This window comes from Zea mays, chromosome 1 (genome assembly GCF_902167145.1).
Source record: "Zea mays cultivar B73 chromosome 1, Zm-B73-REFERENCE-NAM-5.0, whole genome shotgun sequence".
Taxonomy (NCBI): domain Eukaryota; kingdom Viridiplantae; phylum Streptophyta; class Magnoliopsida; order Poales; family Poaceae; genus Zea; species Zea mays.
This window is the reverse complement of record NC_050096.1, coordinates 31042399-31064702: the sequence shown is the minus strand read 5'-3', so window position 1 is coordinate 31064702 and position 22304 is coordinate 31042399. Positions and strand designations below refer to the sequence as shown.

Below are 22304 nucleotides of genomic sequence, written 5' to 3'. Positions count from 1 at the left end.
ACACGTGGTTTGTGTTCTTCTGATGATGGCTCATGGATCCTGCAAAATATGTGTTAGAATTTAGAGATCCATACGGGCACTACCACATGGTGCTCGTCCCTTGTGTTCTTGGCTATTTATGCATTAAGTCGTTTCTGACACCACATTGGCACAATGGACTCCATGGTGTTTGAGGTTGCTGAATTGGATGGAGCAACTATGATTTGTCATGCTAACAGTAAAAGGAAATGTTATTTGTTGATTTCAAACATTAGTAATTGATATGAAGTACCATAATTTGTATGGAGCACATCCAGTTTTTATTGATGACTGACTTTAGCAACCACTCCATATTTTGATCTATGTTTTTTATAAGTTTGAGTTCACGTGACTTATTTTAGAAACTTGAGCTCACGAACTTCCTTTTATTTGGTCTCTGTATGGTCGAATTATATCATTCTATAATCTCTATTCGTTCAGTAAGTCATTGTGAACTATTTTCTAATTGCTCGCTTCATTGGCCGTGTTGTACTAAAACATATTGGATGGAGTAAACAACAACGTCAGTTAGTCAAATAAAAAAATTATATGGAGAGCAGAGACAATCAATAAAAAATCTTGCGATCTTTTTGGTGGATAATTTACATGGGTATTGTTGTGAGCTGTCGCAACACACGGACAACCGACTAGTTATAATAAAAAAAATTGTAGGAAATCATGGTCTTATTATCAGTAATTTTATACAATGACAGGACGGGATGGAACGGGACGACCCCTAAAATAAGATTGCTTGATTTAGGGTCAATGGTTGGGACAAAACTATCTAGTTATCCATCAAACTTGGAGAGACAAAAAAGGACGCCAGTGAACATCCCTGTCCCGCAACCAAACACACCATTAATTACCGCGAGAGAGTGAAAATAAAAAATTTCATTTGAGAGAGAGAGAGGATCAATAGAAATTTAAAAACAAATCAATGGCTGTCCACCATATCCAATGGGCGAAGGGCACAAAGCAAAACGAACTACCCGATTTCAACGGCCCATATCACTCCACCAAACCCTAAAACCGCTTCCGCAACCACGTATAAAAACACCGCACGCGCCGCCGCCGCCGTCCTATTCCTCGGAGAGGAGAAGCCGCCGTCGCAGCAATCACAGCAGCCCGGAGAACGGCCAGGTCCGACAAGATGCAGATCTTTGTGAAGACGCTGACAGGGAAGACCATCACCCTCGAGGTCGAGAGCAGCGACACCATCGACAATGTCAAGGCCAAGATCCAGGACAAGGAAGGTACGCGAGCGCGCCAGCCCATCTTTTGGTAGCAATAGTATTACTAGCATGTAGCGCAGGCGCTAAGAGGCTGTGTTTGTTCCATTCCATAGGGATCCCGCCGGACCAGCAGCGGCTGATCTTTGCCGGGAAGCAGCTGGAGGATGGCCGCACCCTTGCGGACTATAACATCCAAAAGGAGTCTACGCTCCACCTCGTGCTCAGGCTCCGCGGTGGCATCATTGAGCCCTCGCTGCAGGCGCTCGCTCGCAAGTACAACCAGGACAAGATGATCTGCCGCAAGTAAGTTACCACCTACGCCTTCGCCTTCGCCTTTTTAACACTTCTGTGACCCCGAATGGAAAAGTTTGCTAATATTATTGTTCGAAAACGTTATATCGAATTATAGCGACGAGGGTTATTTCACTTATTTGTAGTAACTTTGCATCGAATGTGGAATTGATAACCACACGTGCATTTACTTCTGCAGGAACCAATGTAGGAAAGATATTTTTTTTCGAACTGATAGGATTCCACAATTGCATTACGAAATTAACGTCAGAGACCAGCTAGCTACCCTTGCCACCACAAGACACCTGAATCCTAAGAATCACAAGAGATAGTAGCAACGCAACAGAAGGTCTAAACCATCATAAGTCTTTCCAAAAACAGTACAACTGCTAGAACTTGCGAGACAACCACCAGATCGCAAAACGACTGAGGGCTTTTAAATGTCCATGTATCCACTTAGATCCTTGTGGGTTGGATTGGTGTGGTTTGGATTTTAACCTAAACACTCCAACCCATGTGGATTGAGGTGAATACGTGTGCATCCAAACAAGGCCTAAAAGAACAATAGTATCAGCCCAGAACTGTCAGTTCTTCTGATTATATCCATCGTTGTCCTGCAGCAACTGTTGTCCGTTTCTTTCTAAGGAGCCTCACCACAATCTTTAGCGTTGTGTTGACGCCTTCAAAAGCCATCTTGTCACAACAAGTCGGTAGGCTAGAGTTAAATCCAATAGAAACCATCTGTCAAGGTTCAGCCATATGGATAGCTGTCATGGGCATCATAGGGAGCGAGAGGCAACATCCAGGCTGGGATAAGGCTAGAGAATAAGATTGAGATGAGCTGGGATAAGGCTAGAGAATAAGATTAAGATGAGAGAATTGTGGAGAGTTGGTTAGCAGCAGATAAGATCATTATCAAACCAATCTCTCTCTCTCAAGCGCCTAGGCCTGCTACCCTAGAACCAAGCCTGCGGCAGAGGGGTATAACCTCGCCGGAGAAGACAGCTATCCCATGGACCGAAGGTCCATGACACCTGGTATCAGCTCCAGGTTATCCTCACCACCACCAGCCGCCCATCCCTCACCACCACCAGCCGCCGCAACGCCCTCCCACCCGCCCTCTCCAACTCCAGATGCATTCACTCGGCTCGAAGAGAGTTTTGGCCGTCTCGCAGAGAAGTGGGATCAGTTCGTTGTGATGTTCCACCGCTACAAGGAGAAGACAGAGAAGGAACTCCAAGCAGCGGTGCGGCTTCAGGCGGCAGCGCGAGGGTTCCTGGCACGCCGCCAGGTACAGTCCCTTCGTGGGGAGAAGCACCTTGCTGTGGCCTCCAGGGCCATCCCATGGCCGTCATCACATGAGCAGGCTGTGGTGCGCTTGCAAGCCGCAGTGCGCGGCTTCCTTGTTAGGCGGGCGGTGCGGAAGCTGCACTTGCTGATCAGCTCATCGCTGCACCAACTCGCAGCCTGCTCGCCCAACCACCAGGTCTCGTCTATACTTTTTGAACCCCCTGCAGAAGTCGAGATCTGGGTATGCAGCCCCCCTGCACGGCCAAAGAGGGTCATCTCCTTCATTCGGGCAACTACCTTGGTGCTGGACAGACCCAACATAAGAACGGGCTGGTTCCTCCTTCACCTTTCATCCAACGTAAAGTCCGCAGTTCAGCTCTTTCCTTGGGATCCAGGAGGACATAGCTGCAGTTCAAATTTATATTTTAGTTCCACAATTATTTTGTATTTTCGTCTTAAATAATAAAGGTAAGCCGAGATGTAAAAGGCTTAACCTTAAGTCGTGTCAGGTAAGTCTATGGCAGCTCAAGGACGAGCTGGTCCTCAAGGGAGGGGGAGATGTCATGGGCATCATAGGGAGCGAGAGGCAACATCGAGGCTGGGATAAGGCTAGAGAATAAGATTGAGATGAGCTGGGATAAGGCTAGAGAATAAGATTGAGATGAGAGAATTGTGGAGAGTTGGTTAGCAGCAGATAAGTCCAAGAAAGTAGGGGTTAGTTGAGAGTTTGTAGGAGAAGTTGGTTAGCCATAGGGCTATTTATAAGCCGCATGACAGCAGGGAATAAATCAAGCAAGATCATTATCAAACCAATCTCTCTCTCTCAAGCGCCTAGGGCTGCTACCCTAGAACCAAGCCTGCGGCAGAGGGGTATAACTTCGCCGGAGAAGACAGCTATCCCCATGGACCGAAGGTCCATGACAATAGCATTTTTCCATATACTCTTATTCAAGACTAAATCTTTGGGTATATTTCACCCTTTCCTTTTAGCCTTCCCATGCATCTCTCATTACACCTTAGTGCCTTGGGATCTTTTCCCATGAACGCACATGCATATAAAAAAGGAACATATTAGGTGCACATAGAACTTTGGTGCATATATTAAATCATGATCATGACCATCCATTTTAGATCCAACGTCCTCTCACACCCTCCCTTTGTGCACAGCTCAGGGTAGAAGTGGTGGAGGGTGTTTTTGCAAAAAATACAGGGCAGCGAGATGGCTGTTGGATCCAGAATGAATTGTCGCAATTTAATATATGTACCATGTACACCAAAGGTGACACAGGTACACTTTTTATGTTCCCTGTAAAAAATAGTAGCAGGGTCTTGTACTGTTGTACATATTTGTCTTCAAAGCTTAGTTTGTTTTGAGTTTTTCATACTGTCCAGCAAATAGCAGCAATCCCTACAGCATGGAACTTATTTTTCCAGATGGGAGCCATTTTTGAACCCATAACCAACATTGTTCAAAAGATCTAGGTGCATTTGTAGCACCATTGCAGTTTGCATTAATTGCCCAGCTACACTACACTGGAACAAAAGATGAGAAAGAGATTCATTACAAATGTAAAAGTAGCAGGTAGGGTCACCAAGCCACTTCTAATCATATTAGCATTGTCAAAATTCCATTATTCAGCGTTAGCTAGAGATATTTTTCTTTTAGCTGGAATTTTCCTTTCGATATTTTCTTATGAAATGGACTTGTTTCATTTGAATTCAGCACATCGTAAACTGATTTGACACTTAAGTGTCCCTAACAGCCAAACCTCCATGCTATCTCATCATCACCCTCCCCATTGGCACATTTGCAACATCTGCTAGGATTTTTCATCTCAATCTCCATTCATCCACCAGCCATCTTGTGAATCTTAATCATATGAGGGTTAGATTTCATATTATATACACTTAGGGGGTGTTTGTTAGGGATTATAATCATAATCCCTAACAAACACCCCTTATACAGTTATATCTTGTTAACATGCTTTAAGCAGTTCAAGATGCAACTGATAAAGAGGTTTGTCATAAAGAAAGATATCGTTCCAGAAGAGAGCTTTTGTCCATTTTAATGGAAAGTTTCCTCCTTTGCAAGTATATATCTTTGACCTCCAGTAGATCTGAGTCATCTGACCAAATGGGTGGGTCAGTTTGCCTATGTTTCTCAGTGTAAATCGTCCCATCCTTATGTCTTTGATACCAAGACCTCCTTTTTCTAGCTCTTACAGATTTTGGACCATCTGATCATCAGACAATACTTATTTTTTATTAACACCACCTTTCCAAAAGAAAGTTGTTCTAATTTTCTCAATGGTATTCACAATTGTTTTTGGTAACTAATGCTAGTAGGAAGTGGATAATTTTGCAAACAGAATTTAACTTCAGCATTAGCAGAAGCTTGATATGTAATTCTGCGATTGCACTAGCTGAGGTATATTGTAGTTTTCCATTTTTAGGTTTCCACTGTGCACGCGTTGTTAACATGAGACCACCAAAGATCCTTCAAGTAAACATGCAGAAACTCCACTCGTTTTTCTCTCTCAAAGAAACACGATTTGTTTCTAGTGTATTAAAGCATTTTGTCACCGGACCAGCATTGCTTCATTTCTAACACTGGAGAAATCATTGAACAGCCTGATTGTTTTGTTTTCTCATCTTTGTTTTTGTTGCCATCTTACCTTTGGGATAACCAATTACGGGCTTGATGATGACTTCTTGCTTTAACCACACTGAAACTGAAGACTGGAGGAGGTGTATTTCTCTCTCTTCCTTTGCTGCTCCTCTCTCTCGGCGGCACCTTGTGAAATCTCTTTCTTTTGGTGAAGAACTAAGTCTATCTCCAGCAGCCTTACTAGTGCAAAACGTCATATGCACGATCTGCTGGCCACACCCTAATGTCGAAATTATTCTTTCCTTAGCACTGCTCTTCACCAAAAGAATTAGATGGAAGGATTTGGCGAGACTGAAGAGCACTGTTGGAAGGGAGTGAGAAAGATCACATCTGATGGATCTTCTCATGTGGAAAAACTTTGGCCTTTGTACTGAGAGCACCAAAGTAATTTTGATCCTTGCTTTGCTGTAACATTTATTAGTATTGCCATTTTGTTGTTTGACTTTACTGTGCACTTTACCCTGGACCTGGTTCTTTTTGTTCATTTGCATGGAGTTAATACTCTGACTTGCCAGTTTATGTTCCTGACTATTGTACAAATCCGATTCCCTGCCCGCTTGCCATTTTACATGCAACCAAAGCTAAGCCACAGCTGGTCTGTTGCATTATGTGAGGTGATTTTGCTCATTCACATTTTGTGTTTTATGGGTACATTTTATTACTTGGGCCTGTTATTTTATTACTTGGGCCTGTTTTGGTTATTGGTCTTTATGTGGAAGTGTTCTTTTTTCTGAGGAAAATGATGACACGAGTGAATAGTGATAATCAATTAGACGCCGGAAGTGAACTTATGAGCTGAGTCTTCAGGCCTAATCATGTCTGATTTGCCAATTTACTTGCCATTTTCCATGTTAGTGCTAGTTTGACAACTCCATTTTCCTAAGTGAGGGAAAATGAGCTAATTTCCCTTTGAGAAAGCCATAGAACCCCTGCTTCACCCATACAGTAGGCTAAACCCTAAACCCTAAAACCCTAGGCCCAATTTTTAGACCTGTGCTTTGTCGTGGGATTGATGAGGGGATTTTTTAATCCTAAATTAAAATTTGCTGAGTCGAATTTAGACATAAGGAGCGCTACTCATATCACATAATCAACTCAGTTAGAGTCCCTTTCTACTCATATTACATAACCATCTCAGTTAGAGTCCCTTATGGTATCAGGAAGCTCTTTTTGGTCATTGTCCTCATGTTCTACCCTTTCTCTACAGATGCTATGCACGGCTGCACCCTAGGGCTGTCAACTGCCGCAAGAAGAAGTGTGGTCACAGCAACCAGGTTAGTGTTATTGCATTGGAAAGTATCGCGCTTGTATGTATGTAGGCTAGCATCTTTCTTTGTCCTGCCATTTGTAAAGCATTGAAGCCCAACAAAGTTAACGAACTGTATCTTGCTTTTCTCCTTGCAGCTGAGGGCCAAGAAGAAGATCAAGAACTGAGGTGTTGCTGCTAGTCAGTTTCATGGACAATGTTGTTTGGTTGTTGAACCGTGTTTGTTTACGAACTGTATTTTTGTTTGGTTGTTGAACCGTGTTTGTTTACCGAACATATTGGCCTTATGTTATGTTTTACCATGTTGTCGATGACACAATACTATATGACGATAGCAACTATGCTATTGTAGTTTTGGTCATTGTTCACCTGATATGTGCCATATTTCGGTACAATTTCGTTAGTGGGCATCCCGAACTGTTTCCTTTCTACTCATTCCATTTTAAATTATTGAACTTTTATTTAGCAATATCTTGACTTCTTGAGGTGTAATTTTGCTGTCCTCAATAAATTTTTTAAAAATCAAGTACATCATTAAATTAGTTTAATGACTTTTGTCATAATATTGTCTCGGTTGTGCATTTATTTAAAAATGTATATTTAATTTTCTAAAAGTTTGATTAAAGTTAGAGAAGTTCAATTTAGGATAATATCTTAGCAATTTGGAAGGGAAGTGTATGTATCCTTCCATCTACCAACTCATTTTCAGCACCATTCCATTCGACTGCCCCGTTGAAATGTTTGCTCCCAACAGGCTCTCACCTTTTCCAGCTCCACTCCAATCTACTCCCCACTTCTCACGAGTTCTACTGGAAGAAGGGAACATGTTATGTACAAAACAATACACTAGAATATGTACAAAATAACACACAAGAATATCCATCTTGCTTGCACGGTTTATACTGATAGATTGGTTTTCTCAAAAGAGACGGCATCGGAACTCGCCTCGGTGAGGCCTGTGGGCTGGCTTTTGGGTGGCTTGGAAGCGTGTACAGCCATGTAAAAAAAACTATTTTACACTAGATAACATAGACAACAATTAATTCAAAATAAGATGTGAGATATTAGGATGGGAGAGCACGTAAGGCTAGATATCGAGCCAGTTCTGGTTGGCTCGAAATCGAGCCAGAGAATTAGTCTGGCTCGGCTCATTTGCGACCTCAAACTGACTCTTTGCCTCGCAAGTCATAACAAAAAATCAATGCACACATATACACAATAATATAATCATTTACTTATCAATTTTAGACCAATTTAGCACTAGAAAAAAATTAATACCACTAACAGTTTCACATACTACGTCAATCAAACACTAAATTAACACAATTCATCACTTATTAGTTCATGCAACACAAATAGAGACTTTGTTTTGCTGGCAAATAGTTGCTCATTCGAGCTAACAAGCTGGCTTGAATGGACTCGTTAAGAAATTGAGCTGAGATGATAGATCAGTTCATGATAAAATTGAAACGAGCCGAGTCGAGCTGACCACAAGCTACGAGTATTTTGTTCAAGCCTAGCTGCTGGGGGTGAGAGCGTCTCGAGTGAAACACTGATATTGCTATTCCATGTAACTACTTTGAATAAGGATGCCCGTACTCATCTTACTATATATATATATGCTCTAAAAAGAATATTCCATCATATTCAACAAAATTTTATCTTATACAGTGCAATTTTCTGCACTCATACTACTCTATATCTCAAACTCAATACCAATTGTCATATATTTTATCGAACCATCTTTGTGCCGTACGACGTGGTTGTTGCCAAGTCGTGGATAGTGTTTGTGCCGTACGACACTACGGGCCTGTTTGGTTCGCGGCTAATTGTGCCACATTTTATATAAGGTTAGTCGTCTGAATTGAAGAACTAACCTTAGGCAGAAAAGTTAGACAAAATATGGTAAGTTAGGTAGTAAACTAAACAGGCCCAACATATTTCGTTCGATCACTCCTACTTAAAAATAGCATCGTTGATAAGGCAGGCAACTGATCTCAAGTAGCGTAGCAGATCGAGTCCTCCAGTGCAGACAGCCTAACAAGCCTTTCTATCCAATTTGACTCTTATCTTGTGCAGTGACTTCTCCAAATATGTTTCAATTTGAGTGCAATATATATTTTGAACCCTTTTTTTTAAAGAAAAATATAGATCGGCTATGGTCTTGTTTGTCTGGGCGTTTTCAGTTTATGGTCACCAAAAGCTGTTACGGACCGTCAAATGCCATAGTTTTTCAGCCAGCTTCTATAAAAACTGTTTTGATAAAACCGTCCAAAATCAACGTAAACACAGAATCGGCCGGATCGTCACGATAGTAGGAATCCATCGCTTTCTAGATTATGAACTCTTTGGATCACTTCATCTTTCTCCGCACGTAATTCTCACGATACCTAGATTCTTCCCACTGCCAGATTCTCTCCGCAGCCAGATTCTTAGAAAAGCTGCTCAGAAAAAAGCTGAACTAAACAGACCCTATGTTTTAGCTGGGCACAATTGAAATTGTATTAAAACATCAAATGTAGCTTAACCATATGGACTGAATGTTACTTTAATTTGTAGCTGAACCAAACAAATTCGAATCAATGCAAAAGTATGACATCTCATTCTAAGAAATCAGTTTCTCACTAACAGTATCACTTTAGCTTGGCTCGAGTGGACGGATCTAGGATTGATGGTAATAGAGAGGCAGAGAGCTGGGCTCCTAGGTAGACATGCACATTATTGTCGAGCATTGCTGAAATGGCGCGAACGACTCCAGCGGCACTGCAGTACGCCCGCCTCGGTGCCATCGCCGCATCTCTGCTTTGTGTTTTCTCTTTCGTAACGGAGTCCGAATTTGGGTTAAGCAGCAGGTGGGTGGCATGGCGCCGCACATTCTGATTTCCCGAGAAACGCGTCGGTTGGCTGGTGTTGAGAGCGCCATGCTCGCTCTTATTAGCCTCCTGCTCCCCCTCCTATCCGGCCGCGACGTGACGGCCGTCCGATCGCCACACGCCTTCCACCGGTGCAAGGGAAGCCGACCAAACAAGATGATCTGCTGCGGTGGCGCGGAGGAGGATGCGTACCCCGCGCCTTCAAGCCGTAACGCAGCAGCACCTAGGAGTACTTGGCAACACAACGCAGGTGAAATTCAATGCCAGTTTGGTACATGTGGTATCGTTCCTTCTCCAAAGGTACGCGATGACTGGAGTGTTGACGCACAAGAGCGACGTGTATAGCTTCGGAGTGAACTGATACTGCTGGAGCTGCTAACCGGCAGGAAGCCCGTGGACCACACCATGCTCAAGGGACAGCAGAGCCTGGTGACTTGGGTGAGTTGAACTATGCTATGCACGCTCAATAATGTTCCAGTAAAATCCACAGAGCAGATCTTAGTGATACCTGAATTTCCCTGACGAAAAAGGCCACGCCGAGGTTGAGCGAGGACAAGGCCCCTGTTTGTTTCAGCTTTTTGGAGCTTCTGGCCACCAAAAGCTGCTGCGGACTGCCAAACGCTCAGCTTTTCAGTCAGCTTCTATAAAATTCGTTTGAGTAAAAATCATTCAAAATCAACATAAACACATAATCGGTTGGGTCATTGTAATAGTAGGAATCCGTCAATTTCTAGATCCTGAGTCCTATGGACACCTTTATCTTCCTCCGCACGTAATCCTAATGATACACAGATTCTCTACACAGCCAGATTCTCCCCACAGCTAGATTCTCAGAAAAGCTGGTCAGAAAAAAGCTGAACCAAACAGGCCCAAGGTCAGCCAATGCGTGGACTCCAAGCTAGGCGGCGACGACTATCCTCCAAAAGCCGTAGCAAAGGTAACAAACAAGATCACGCTCCCTCCTTGAGATCTTCACATCCTGACAGTCCGAAAAAACCAACCCGAGAGAGTTTCTGTGTTCCAGCCTCCAGATGGCAGTACGAGTCCGATTTCCGGCCGAACATGACCATTGTGGTGAAGGCGCTGCAGCCTCTTGTCAACAGGGCGGCTGCGGCTGCGGCCGCGGCCACAGCCACAGCCGGCGGCGGGGCCTAGTAGTACATGATTGATAGAGGATGAGAACGATACACAGCCATGCATATCTCCAGCACATGTCCTGAAAAAAAAAATCTGTGCTTGGTTAACTGTCGCCTGTATACATCTCATCTTCAGTGGTTGTAATGCAACAACGTACGTGTACAGGTGTACTGACTGATCTATATCTTCAAAGGATTCAAGTGTGCATCACCTATGTCTTTTTGGGTCACTTGCCACTTCATGGGCCCCGAATGACACCGAACGGACCCCCACTGCTACTGCTACGGCGCTGACGGGCTGACGGCTCCGCGGCTCTATCTCAGAATGAGTTGGGCCAGCAATCAGACTGATAAAATATTCCATAGTAGGATCGGAACATGATAAGCGAGAGGAGAGGATGGACCCCGTGCTGCCGTGCAGTTGCCATTCGTGATCATCGGTTCTGTCTTTCACCGGATGCTTTGGTGGGACCATAGTGGACATGATGGCAGACACGGACCCACCCGTCTACTCGATCAAAAACGAATCTGAACTCTCCTGTTCTGTTCCTGTCCACAGGAACGCTTCACTGCAAAATTGAGCTGATCGACGTGCACGGTGACGATTTCATGCAACGGTAAAAGAAAAAAAAAAAGGATGAGGGAAATCACTGAGGAGCAGGTGAAAACACAAGGCTCCTGAGACTGAGAGTGAAACCTTTTGCTTTCTTTCTTCCTGGTGGGGTAGCTCTACTGCCCTCTTTCAGAATAGAAAGGCAGGCGGGTTTACAATTTCGGACCGAAATTTCCATGATTTCGCTGGGGTCCGAAAAATATATGTTTCCGAAATTAGTATTTTTCAATATAAATTATATCGTTTTTTAAAACATTAAATTTATTTGATTTTGATCTAGAATTTCGGAAATTTCGGAAATTTCCTGTTTCTCGCCGGGGGCCGGAATTCTTTCTTTTCCGAAAGCGCGTAAACCCTGGGCGAGAGCACGCCGCCGAGCTGGAAACGCCTCGCGCTCCCAAGTCCCGGGCGCCGACGTGTCGCGTGCGTCAGCGTCATGCGTCGCTTTCAGAACTTACTCTTAGCATCCAGCAACCAGCAACAGCAATAGCTGATGCACAGCTACGAGCCGGCAGTAGATGCGTCTGTTGGGTACCCACCTACGTACGTACCCTCACTACGCTGCACTGCACTCGGCTGAGGCCAGCGTCCATTTCTGTTGCCGTAATCGCCAGCCGGCCAGCGAAGCTTTCGCTAGCGACAGGGCCGCCTACGTACGCTTGTGGCTGAAGCACATCGCGTGGGGTGGGGATCGCGGGCGCGCGAGATCTGACGGAGGGGCCCGTCCACTGCGCGATGCATATCATCGGCCTCCTCTAACTTCCAACGCGAGGACGAAGGGAATCTGCAGCCGCCCCAGTGGCCCGAGCAATGCAAGCTAGCTCGCTGCGTCGGAGAGGACGCGACGAGAGCGCCAGCCGACGAGCATTGTTGCGGATCGGACCGCGGTCGGCGTTGCGAACCCCCGGCGCTCCATTCGGTTCTTGCACAGCCGCGCCGATGACGACCTGCTCCTCGTCGTTCCCCCACCCAGTGGCGTGAGAACTTCCTTGCAAGCAGTCAGCGGCTACTCGCTTATTGAAAAAAAAAATCGAAGCAACCTCACCTTTGGATCGATTTCTCACGAAACTATGACTTCGATGGGAGCATCAGTCACATGACAGGGGCACAGGGCCTGGATGGACATATTCCTGATTCAAGGCATGTAATGTTTACGGTTTACCCACCACCGATCGAGTCGTCCAGTACTTTCAAGTTCAGTAACTTCAACTTCGGTTCAGTAGAAAGTCCATACGCGAGCTACATATGAGAACATTGAATCTCAAGAAAAATGCCCAGAGCAGTGGTTGCGCAAGTCCTGAATATTTATTCTCTGTAGTAGTAAGATAACTCAACTTCTCTTTGAAACTATAATTTTTTTGTGACTGACCTGTTTGGTTTGAGGAACGAGTCAATATATCATCTACTCATTCCTTACTTTTTTATTTGATTTGTGGAATGATTATCATCTTGTTTTTCATAATCCATACTAGTATTTAAAATAGGAGGACATATCTGGTGCACATGTAAGTTTAGTGCACATGATGCACATATTAAATCATCACTATCCATTTTAGATCTCACGTCTCTCGTTGATCATTGCAATTTACAAATAACACCTTCCATCACGTCGGAGGATGTCTTTAACAAAATACACAAACAACTAGAGATGTTAAATCTAAAATAAGTGGTGCAGATTTAATATGTGCACCATATGCACAAAACTTTCATGTGCACAAGATATGTTCTCTTAAAATAGACCCCATTTCATCAATTTTGAGGTATAGAATAATTCCTTAAACCAAACACACCGTACATTTATCCTTGCTGCTAGCAAAAACTCAAATGGCCTTTTCTGAGTCGGACTATGCGAGCGGTTGCAAACATGGTCTGACTTTTGCTACCCAGTTATTTATTCTACTCACGAATTGATTTGTGGTTCGCTGAGTACTCTGAATCTCAAATGGTGACAAATGGAGGCCCTGAATAAACTATCTCAGTGTGCCTGAACTTTTTCTTTGATGCCACATAGCTAGCAAAATCACAAACGATCTTTGCTAGTTTAGGCTATAGCAGGGTTACAAAAATGTGTTAGAATCTATGGTGTATAAAATCGATTCCCCAATCAAAGACGCGATTAGACGATTAAGATTAATTCTATCCTGGTTACTGTTAATCTGCTAGTGTAGAGGATCTATACCAACCTGCAAATATGGGTAGTAATGTACCGCGATACAAATGTTTATTCATAATTCGTTAGGTCCCTAAAAATATATTAATTAAAAAATGAATAGAAATACAGTTCGATCTTAATCCGATTCGATTCTTCAATTTTATAGCATACAATTTAGAGTTCATTATCACCCCTGCCCACAAACAATATTTGAGTAGTTCGTTAAGTTTTTTTCCCCCCACCGATGACTCTCCGCTCCGGTCTAGTAAACGCCAGCCCAATAGTAGGTTTATGAGAACAGCAGCTGGCCATTAGATAGCTCGGGGTTTCCAAAATTAGGTCAACTGCAACAACAGGGATTAGAGCAGCCAACTGCAATAACAGGGATTACGGCGGCAATCAAGGCCTCAACAGGTTGTATGCAAAGCCTACTGAATTGTTTCTTTACACAATATCAAATGCACGGCTGGTTGGCAATGCTTTGATCTCGTCAGAAAAATGATTGCCAGCCTGCTAGTGCTAGTTCAGACGACGATGCCATTTGGATAATGCTGCTCGACGATGAAACCTTGCCTAGATTGACCTTAACCAACGCATTATAATAAAAAGGAAGCGAGAAAACTATCTAGACGCACGGATCGTGTGATGAACAAGAGGCAAATAGTCAAATACTAGCTCCCTTCATATTTTTTTTTAAATAATGCCATTCTATTCTAGCACGGTTCTCATCGGTTTAGATGGAGCTCTTGCAGTCTTGCTGGCTCGGTTCTGAAGAAGACAAGCGCCGAACAATATCGATAAATTTCAGACAAGGACGGTATGTTACGTTTTCAACTTCTGTGCTTTCGACAAATCTCAGCCGTTTTCAATTTAACTGCGCCGAACAATATCGATAAATTACAGACAACGACGGTGGAAATGCCCGGGAAACTCCCGGTCCGGGTCGATCGGACAAGGCGTGTAGCAGACGGCAATGACGCTTGCTGTTGTCGGGATCTTCCTCCCTCCCCTAGGTGACACTGACACCGTCCAGTCATTATAAGCTGAAAACATCATGTGTGGACTGCCTGCTTATATTTATTAGAACGGACTGGATGCTAACTATGTTGATCTAGTCTGAAATTGAAAGCGTACTTTGTATTTTTCCAGAGAAATATGCACATCAAACATGCATCGTAAGAGAAACGATCCCGAGCAAGTGAACACGATCAATAGCTTGACGAATTTTTGGATGTGTCTCTGTGATCGTGGAGTGTGCGCATCTTGAAAAAAAATCATAGGTGAGAGCAGGGCACTTGTTTGCTGTCTGCAGTCTGTAGAGCTGGCAACAAGGGCTCCTATACGCCTCCTTCTTGAGAAACAGGACATGGAAACAGTGGACCAGTCTGATTACCATTTCGTCTGTACATATTCAGGGTAGCGTTGTGCCGTCCGGTTCGGTTCTTAGCCAAGAACCGTATAGATCTACATGTACCTTGGACCTCGGCCCTTAGCGTTGTGCCATCCTGCTAGCTGCGTGCAGCGTGCTAACATTTTTTTAATTTATTTTGAGATTGAAACGCAAACTCATTGTACTAAATCTAGTGTACAAAAAGACAATGCCTGGCGAAAGTTCAAGCCATCTTTTATGAAACGAAAGGTTTAAACCTATTATCGTGTCGAATAGAGAAACGCACATGCACAGAAACTAAAACTCACTTAGGCTAAAAGAAAAAGACGTCCACACAATTGAACTTTGCGATTTGTCTTTGATATAATATTTTTTTTCTTTTAGTAGCCATGGATTTTAGACGAAATCTCATCAATCGGACGCGTACGTGTGGTCTCGTCAGATCAGACATTCGTATCAAAAGAAATCCGGTGGACGCGAGCTTAATAGAAGAATGATTCCTTTCCGGTGGACGTGGAGTCGTGGACGCGGGAGCAGATATCACTAGAAATAAACGATAACGTTACTAAATTTATTTTATGTCGACGTATAGATATGCGTAAACAAATCTGAAGACACCGGTTGCGCCAACGGTTCTGGCAGTACGATCTGAGCCGTCGGCCGCGCGATCTCGCGGTGCAGGAGCCGTGCGCCGACCCCGCCCGTGCCCGTTTTGCGTTACGCCTCCCAGTCCCGGCACAGCCCACGTTTTATAGGCAGGCGCGAGCGCGACCGCGCGGCGCAGAACGCGCGGGTACGGGGCGTCCTTGCCATTTCCCACCCTACTTGAGCTAGGCGGCAGGACGGACGCGGACGGGCGGGGGAGGAGAACACACGACCGCGACGGAATCGCGAGGGGTAGGCGAGGCGAGGCGAGGCGGCGACCGAGGGAGGAGCAGTCGAGCAGAGCGTAGGGGGCGCGAGGGATGGACGCGAACGGGTGCGGGGAGAATGACGACGCGCGGGCGCCGCTCCTGGCCGGGCCTGGGCGGCGGCGCAACTCCGTCGCGTCCATGCGCGGGGAGTTCGTGTCGCGGTTGCCCAAGAAGGTGCTCGACGCCGTCGACCCCGAGCGCCCGTCGCACGTCGACTTCTCCCGCTCCAAGGGCCTCCTCGAAGGTTCAACCCGTGATCCCAGCCACTCGCCGCATTCTTGGGTTGTTTTCCTTTGCCGTTGGTTGGTTCACTCTGTCCCTACAATCTTTATAGGCGTTTCATTTTCTTAATCTGGTAATTGTGCATCAAAGCTGGCGTTACTATCGGGCACTTTATCTACAGACTATCCTGGTGATATGATTGATGTGCTTTTGAACCTAGATTCTGGAGTTGTCGTAGATTATTCGATGCTTCTGTGGATGACCCGGACACTTATTCTTGATCCTCCGCAGACTTTTCTGGGTTCCTAGGATTTCCCTTACTTTTATGATTGAACAGCTCGTGACTTCACTATCACTTGGTGCTTCTTGTGTGCATGTTTCTTTGTAAAATAGATAGCTTATATTCTCTACATATTTGGTGGAGGAATTACCTTTTCGGCGTGTTTGTGACTTTGTTCTCTGGTCATGGCTCTGGCCTTCTAGGTGGTTTGTTGGATTCTCTGTACATCCAACCGTGAAGCTATGGAACATGGTGTTTGTTTTTGTCCAAATCCCGAAAGATAACGTTGTTACTTTCTTATGTTCTACAGCAGGCATGCAAACGAGTTTTACAGATACCACGTAGCAGGCAGTGTCCTGGCCTCCTGGCCTCCTGGCCCTGGGGCACCTTTCTCTCCCTGAAACTAAAGTAATTTTTTTAACTGTGCGTCCGTGATTGCATATGGTTCATTATTTTCCTCTTTTTTCTGGGGCCTGCAGCTCTGCAGTCTGCACTCACTCCACAGCTTTGATCTCTGTATTATCTTTTGGATCTTTGACTGAAGTTGGAATACTTAGTATTATGTAGGATTGAAACATGGATATTATACAGTACCAGCCTGTTTCTAATTGCAGTATCTATATGGAGTACGACGTTCTGGATCTGCCTAGTGGCTAGTGCCTATTATTCGCCACCCTTTTACTGAATATCTTGAAGGATAGCAGATTTTTTTCCTTCTCCTGAATGAAATAGAATTCTGCGCTCATAGAGAAAACAGGTTTCAATCATACACAAGACTTTTTTTTTTTGCAATTTTGGTCTTATTTTTTGATCCTTAGGTTTTCCTTACTCGATATTTGTTTAAATAACTGAGATTTCTTTTATCTTAGCCTTGCTAGTATATACCAACTTAATTGCCTCAATACCGTTCTTGTTATTTACTGCATCTGTCCTAAAATAGTTGACACATTAGCTATGAATCTAGACAATGCCAACTTTTTGGGGACGGAGAAAATATTTGAAATATGTTATAACGTTTGATGTATGTTGTATTTCTATCATAATTTTCTAGCCTTATATTATTAATAATACTCTTTCATGTCATATTATTTGTTGAGATTGAGATAGACTATTTCGAATGTATTAGCAGTAGAGCTTACGCCTTTCCTTTTAAAAGCTTCTTATATATCTTTAATTCTATATGATCGACAATCTAACAAAGTGTTGTGCTTTTTGTGCCTATTATTTAGGGGAGAGAGAGTACTATGAGAAACAATTTGCCACATTGAGGTCCTTTGAGGAAGTTGACTCACTAGAAGAATCCAATGAAATCAACGAGGATGAGGAGCTTGCGGAGCAAATCCAGAGTGAATTTGCTATGAAGATATCAAATTATGCAAACATTGTTCTCTTAGCGTTGAAGGTTGGTTCCTCCCCTGCTTTTCAATTCAAATGCATGAACTCCTGTACGATGATTAGACTATTTCCCCCCACAGGTATACGCTACAATAAAAAGTGGATCAATTGCTATAGCTGCCTCAACACTGGATTCACTGCTTGATCTCATGGCTGGTGGTATCCTTTGGTTCACACATCTGTCAATGAAGAGCATCAATGTCTACAAGTACCCCATTGGCAAACTGAGGGTACAGCCTGTAGGCATTATCATCTTCGCTGCTGTCATGGCCACTTTAGGTATTCTTGTTTTTTCTCCCAATGGGAAGTGGTTAAACAATCTAGTCACATTCTTTCCTCATTACTTGTTTGCCACATGTGTACTGCCATGTTAAACTTTACTCAATTGGGTGTTATCTTCCTGTCAAAGTCCTATACATTAATTGTTGTCGCTGTGTCATGTCTCCAGGCTTCCAAGTATTTATTCAGGCTGTTGAAAAGCTGGTAGTGAATGAGGCTCCAGATAAACTGAACCAAGTGCAATTATTGTGGCTATATTCAATCATGATCTTTGCAACAATAGTGAAATTAGGTCTGTGGCTCTACTGCCGAACGTCTGGTAACAAGATTGTCCGTGCTTATGCTAAGGTTAATAACTTGTTCCATTTCTCAACTTGGCATGAATGTTTTTTACTTAATTTGAATATAGTTTATCAAATATTTGTGATGGTTTGGTTTCCACAGGATCACTATTTCGATGTTGTCACAAATGTTGTGGGTTTGGCTGCTGCTGTCCTTGGTGATAGATTCTACTGGTGGATTGACCCAATTGGTGCAATTGTTCTTGCAGTGTACACGATTTCAAACTGGTCTGGAACAGTGTGGGAAAATGCAGGTTTGTGTTACTTAGGGGGTGTTTGAATGCAGCTAATAGTTAGTTAGCTAAAAATATACTATTAGAATTAGCTAGCTAATAAATAGTTAGCTAACTAGTAGCTAATTTACTAAAAATAGCTAATAGCTGAACTATTAGCGAGTGTTTAGATGTCTCTAGCTAATTTTAGCCACTAACTATTTTCTCTAGTGCATTCAAACACCCTCTTTTTCAGTTTTAACTGCTTATACCTGCACTCATTTACATCCGTCCAACCATACTCACGAGAAGGAAGTGAGCCTAGCTCAACTGGTTAGGTTGGAGGTGTGGTCGTACACCCAACCAACCAGGTTCAAGTCTTCTCCAGCTTGAATTTAGGTGCCTACTTTCTCTATTTTCTCTTTGTTGATAATGAAAAACCACCTACTTTCTCTTAGCTACTATAAATGGATTATTTTTAACCTTGAAGTGGTGCTACCGTTACAAATAAAAGTTACTTGAGCCAAATGCTTGCTCTGGAATCACTTCGGACTATCACCTAGAGCAGTTGCCACATGCAGCACCAAGATTACTTGCACGTTACAAATTGGCTAGGACTGACAGACAACCTTGTTATTGCTATCCTCCATGTAGTATCGCTGGTAGGTGAATCAGCTCCTCCAGAAATGCTTCAGAAGTTGACATATCTGGCTATCAGACACCATCCTCAGATTAAGCGTGTTGACACCGTTCGAGCATACACCTTTGGGGTGCTTTACTTTGTTGAGGTTAGTGTTTCTTAATTTTACTCTCTCCATTCCAAACTATAGGTTGTTTTAAATGAAGAAGAATTTCTTACTTTGTCAAAGGTTACAATAAATGCAGTAACATCTACAACATCAATTGGATTTCCTTAAATTCACATAAAATATTAGGTGTTAATATATTTTTATACAAACTTAACCAAAATCTAAAAAGTTTGGCTTGGGACTAAACTAAAACGACCAACAATTTGGGATGGGAGTATTATCTTATTTTCCTTCATGTGTCCTTTGCTGGGGGCTAATGAAGCGATAGTGTTATCTTAATCTGTTCAAATACATATATGCTAGAACTGGATAACGTTGTTGTCTCAACAACTCAAGTTTGTTGTTTCGAAAGGATAATGTCATTGTTTGGAACTAGCAGGTTTCAGTTGTGTCCTTCTGACACTACTTGAAGCGAAACCATTATCGTTTGTAAAGTATCTTAACCTTTTCTGTTCCTTCAGACTGCAGTGATCCTGCAGTGCTTAATCTAGAACGGTAAAGTAGGAGTAATGTGTCATTGTTCTGTTATGATTGTAGTAATTAGCATGGGTTTTGCAGATGATTGGGTAGTTGTTTCAGAAACAGAGCAGTGCTGGAATCTAGCAATCGGGCAAGAATCATACCCATGCTTATCTCATATGATCTATGCACTCGCAGGTTGACATTGAGCTTCCAGAGGACTTGCCACTTAAGGAGGCACACGCCATTGGAGAATCTCTCCAAATCAAGATTGAGGAGCTACCTGAAGTTGAGCGAGCATTCGTTCACCTAGATTTCGAATGTGACCATAAGCCGGAGCATTCAATTCTCAACAAGCTTCCCAGCAGCCAGCCTTGATCCGAACGAATCCTGTGTGGTAGATTGTCGTGCAGAATCTGCTGCAGTTCTTGCATTGGCGTCTTGTGCTGTATGACAAAACTAAGAGTTCAATTAGTTTTGTGGCGGTGAGTTTAAGATCAGGCGCATCTAAGACTACGAGAGATGAAGGTGCCGAATGCAGAGATTTCTCGAGTGTGGAACCCTTTGTGGTTCTGTTGGTATGGTCTTCGTTTTGAGCGAAATTAAGCATTTTGCTGTTGGCATCATGGCATGTGATTGGCGGCGATCTAGCTGTGTGCTATCGACTACGGTGATGTTTAGACATGGTTTCGAGAAAGAGAGTAGATCCTTGATTTCTTTAAGCAAATCTCAGTGCCTTTTTATTTTAGGGCTAGTTTGATATCAGTTTCTAAGTGATTTCTATTTTTTTTATTTTTTAGAAAATAAAGTAATTTTACTTGAAAAAATAGAAATTCTTTTAAAAAAATAGGGTTGCTTAGGACTAGTTTGGGAACATCATTTTTTGGAGGGATTTCTATTTGACCAAGGTAAATTAGTTCATTTTTCCTTAGCAAAATAAAAATTCCTTGTAAAAATGGAGTTTTCAAACTAGTGCTTAATGTGAAATTTATCTAGCGAACCTTCGTTTTTTTTTCTCTGAGGAAAGCTGAAGCTTCATTTTTAGGGGTAGTGTGTTATAATGGTCCAAAACCTGAACTCTAGTTATTTATTTAAAGCTCCAGTTTCCCTCGTATTTATTAATGGCCTGTTTGGCAAAGCTAGATAAAAAAAATGTATATCTGAGATTCACCATGGATTAGCTTCGTTATAGATCTGATACCTACCGTGAATCTAACCGGGACTTTTTGGCTACACAGCTTCACACGGACGTTTTTAGTGGGAATGTCATGTTTTGCCTTGGATTCATACATGTACTACACATATTTGCTCATAGCTACTCTAAAATGATGTATTTTAACACAAATGCAATATCTTGACATAGAAGATAGACAATTAATTAATTCATGTCCATGACATCATCTCAACAATATTACGATTGTCCATATATAACAACTGAAGATTATTCTTTCATTACATGCTAATTCTAAGCAAGAGTAAGAGTCGTGGTCAAGTCGTGATAAAATACATCTATAGTGGTGCAATTGGCTTCCAAAGTAGAACCATCCGATGTAATTATATAACGGTTATACCTTTAATAGAGATCACAACGTATAATAAATAGTGAATTAGGTAATATATTCACAAACTAAGTTGCCTAAATTTTGTCTAGTCAAAACCTACAAATAGTAAAATACTAGTCGGTTGCTCGTGCATTGCGACGGCTCACAACAATACTCACGTAAACTATTCACCAAAAAGATCTCAAGATTTTTATTGATTGTCTCCGCTCTCCGCATAATATTTTTTACTAGGTGAGTGCCCGTGCGTTGCAACGGAAATATATAATACTATGATAACTTATGTACAAATGTGTGTTATACTGTTAAGATGAGCCGTCTGTTAGCCTTGGATTTGCAAAAGAACATGGAAAATCATGATATCAATGTGCAACACACATATTTTCTTTGTACTTGCAATGTTTGGAGCAACCTTTCTGATGTATTCTTCTCGCTTTTTCAAGGGTAAGAGTTTAATGTGTTTGACAAGCTTGCAAGCTTGCATTGGGAGCACTTGGCACGTTCTATTTGAAACAGTGCCCGCATATAATTACTAAGAAGCTTTATTACATATATATGAATTAACTTGCAATTTTCTTTGATTTTATATAACTGAAAATAGTCCTAACTATTCAATGGCACCTACAAAAATTGTTCACTTATGTGGATAACAGAAAGAAGACTCAACTGTCACAGGGGCCTACCACTAGTTCTTAATCTGTATTCCTGGAAATAAGCTAGACCACATAATAAATCTTCAAAATATTCTGGTGACTTTGCAAGCCTTCCACTGAACCAAGTAAAACAATATTATTGTGACCAAATATTATTTGTTTATAATAAAAAACAAGATTTACTTTGAAACAAGGAGTTGTTACTTGCAAAGTCCTTGACAAAGTTTGCACAGAGGTTCGTCGTTAGTGGT

General features: G+C 42.7%; 2 protein-coding genes and 1 pseudogene across 3 annotated transcripts; all 3 read left to right on the top strand.

Moving 5' to 3' along the window:
- Positions 1-975: 975 nt before the first annotated feature.
- Positions 976-7197, top strand: LOC103633247 (ubiquitin-60S ribosomal protein L40-1). 2 transcript variants are annotated; one of them, XM_008654946.4, is made up of 5 exons: positions 976-1271; positions 1364-1553; positions 4004-4119; positions 6707-6773; positions 6904-7197. In XM_008654946.4, the coding sequence occupies exons 1-5, from the start codon at positions 1169-1171 to the stop codon at positions 6905-6907; spliced, it is 480 nt and encodes a 159-aa protein (XP_008653168.1). In that variant the 5' UTR covers positions 976-1168; the 3' UTR covers positions 6908-7197. The 2 variants fall into 2 exon arrangements, with proteins under 2 accessions (XP_008653168.1, XP_008653176.1); XM_008654954.2 differs by lacking the exon at positions 4004-4119.
- A 2612-nt stretch (positions 7198-9809) lies between these two features.
- Positions 9810-10794, top strand: LOC109940859 (probable protein kinase At2g41970; annotated as a pseudogene).
- A 4944-nt stretch (positions 10795-15738) lies between these two features.
- Positions 15739-20463, top strand: LOC100381541 (uncharacterized). The gene is made up of 7 exons (NM_001174369.1): positions 15739-16088; positions 17576-17748; positions 17822-18020; positions 18190-18368; positions 18465-18615; positions 19228-19361; positions 20040-20463. The coding sequence occupies exons 1-7, from the start codon at positions 15896-15898 to the stop codon at positions 20217-20219; spliced, it is 1209 nt and encodes a 402-aa protein (NP_001167840.1). The 5' UTR covers positions 15739-15895; the 3' UTR covers positions 20220-20463.
- Positions 20464-22304: the final 1841 nt, after the last annotated feature.

What these genes read in the sequence shown, in the direction of transcription:
- LOC103633247 (XM_008654946.4), top strand. Translation starts at nt 1,169, where the DNA reads ATGCAGATCTTTGTGAAGACGCTGACAGGGAAGACCATCACCCTCGAG. An exon ending in CAAGATCCAGGACAAGGAAG is followed by an intron (nt 1,272 to 1,363) that starts GTACGCGAGCGC and finishes TCCATTCCATAG; the next exon opens with GGATCCCGCCGGACCAGCAG. An exon ending in GACAAGATGATCTGCCGCAA is followed by an intron (nt 1,554 to 4,003) that starts GTAAGTTACCAC and finishes TGCACAGCTCAG; the next exon opens with GGTAGAAGTGGTGGAGGGTG.
- LOC100381541 (NM_001174369.1), top strand. Translation starts at nt 15,896, where the DNA reads ATGGACGCGAACGGGTGCGGGGAGAATGACGACGCGCGGGCGCCGCTC. An exon ending in TGCTGTCATGGCCACTTTAG is followed by an intron (nt 18,021 to 18,189) that starts GTATTCTTGTTT and finishes TCATGTCTCCAG; the next exon opens with GCTTCCAAGTATTTATTCAG. An exon ending in AACAGTGTGGGAAAATGCAG is followed by an intron (nt 18,616 to 19,227) that starts GTTTGTGTTACT and finishes TCCTCCATGTAG; the next exon opens with TATCGCTGGTAGGTGAATCA.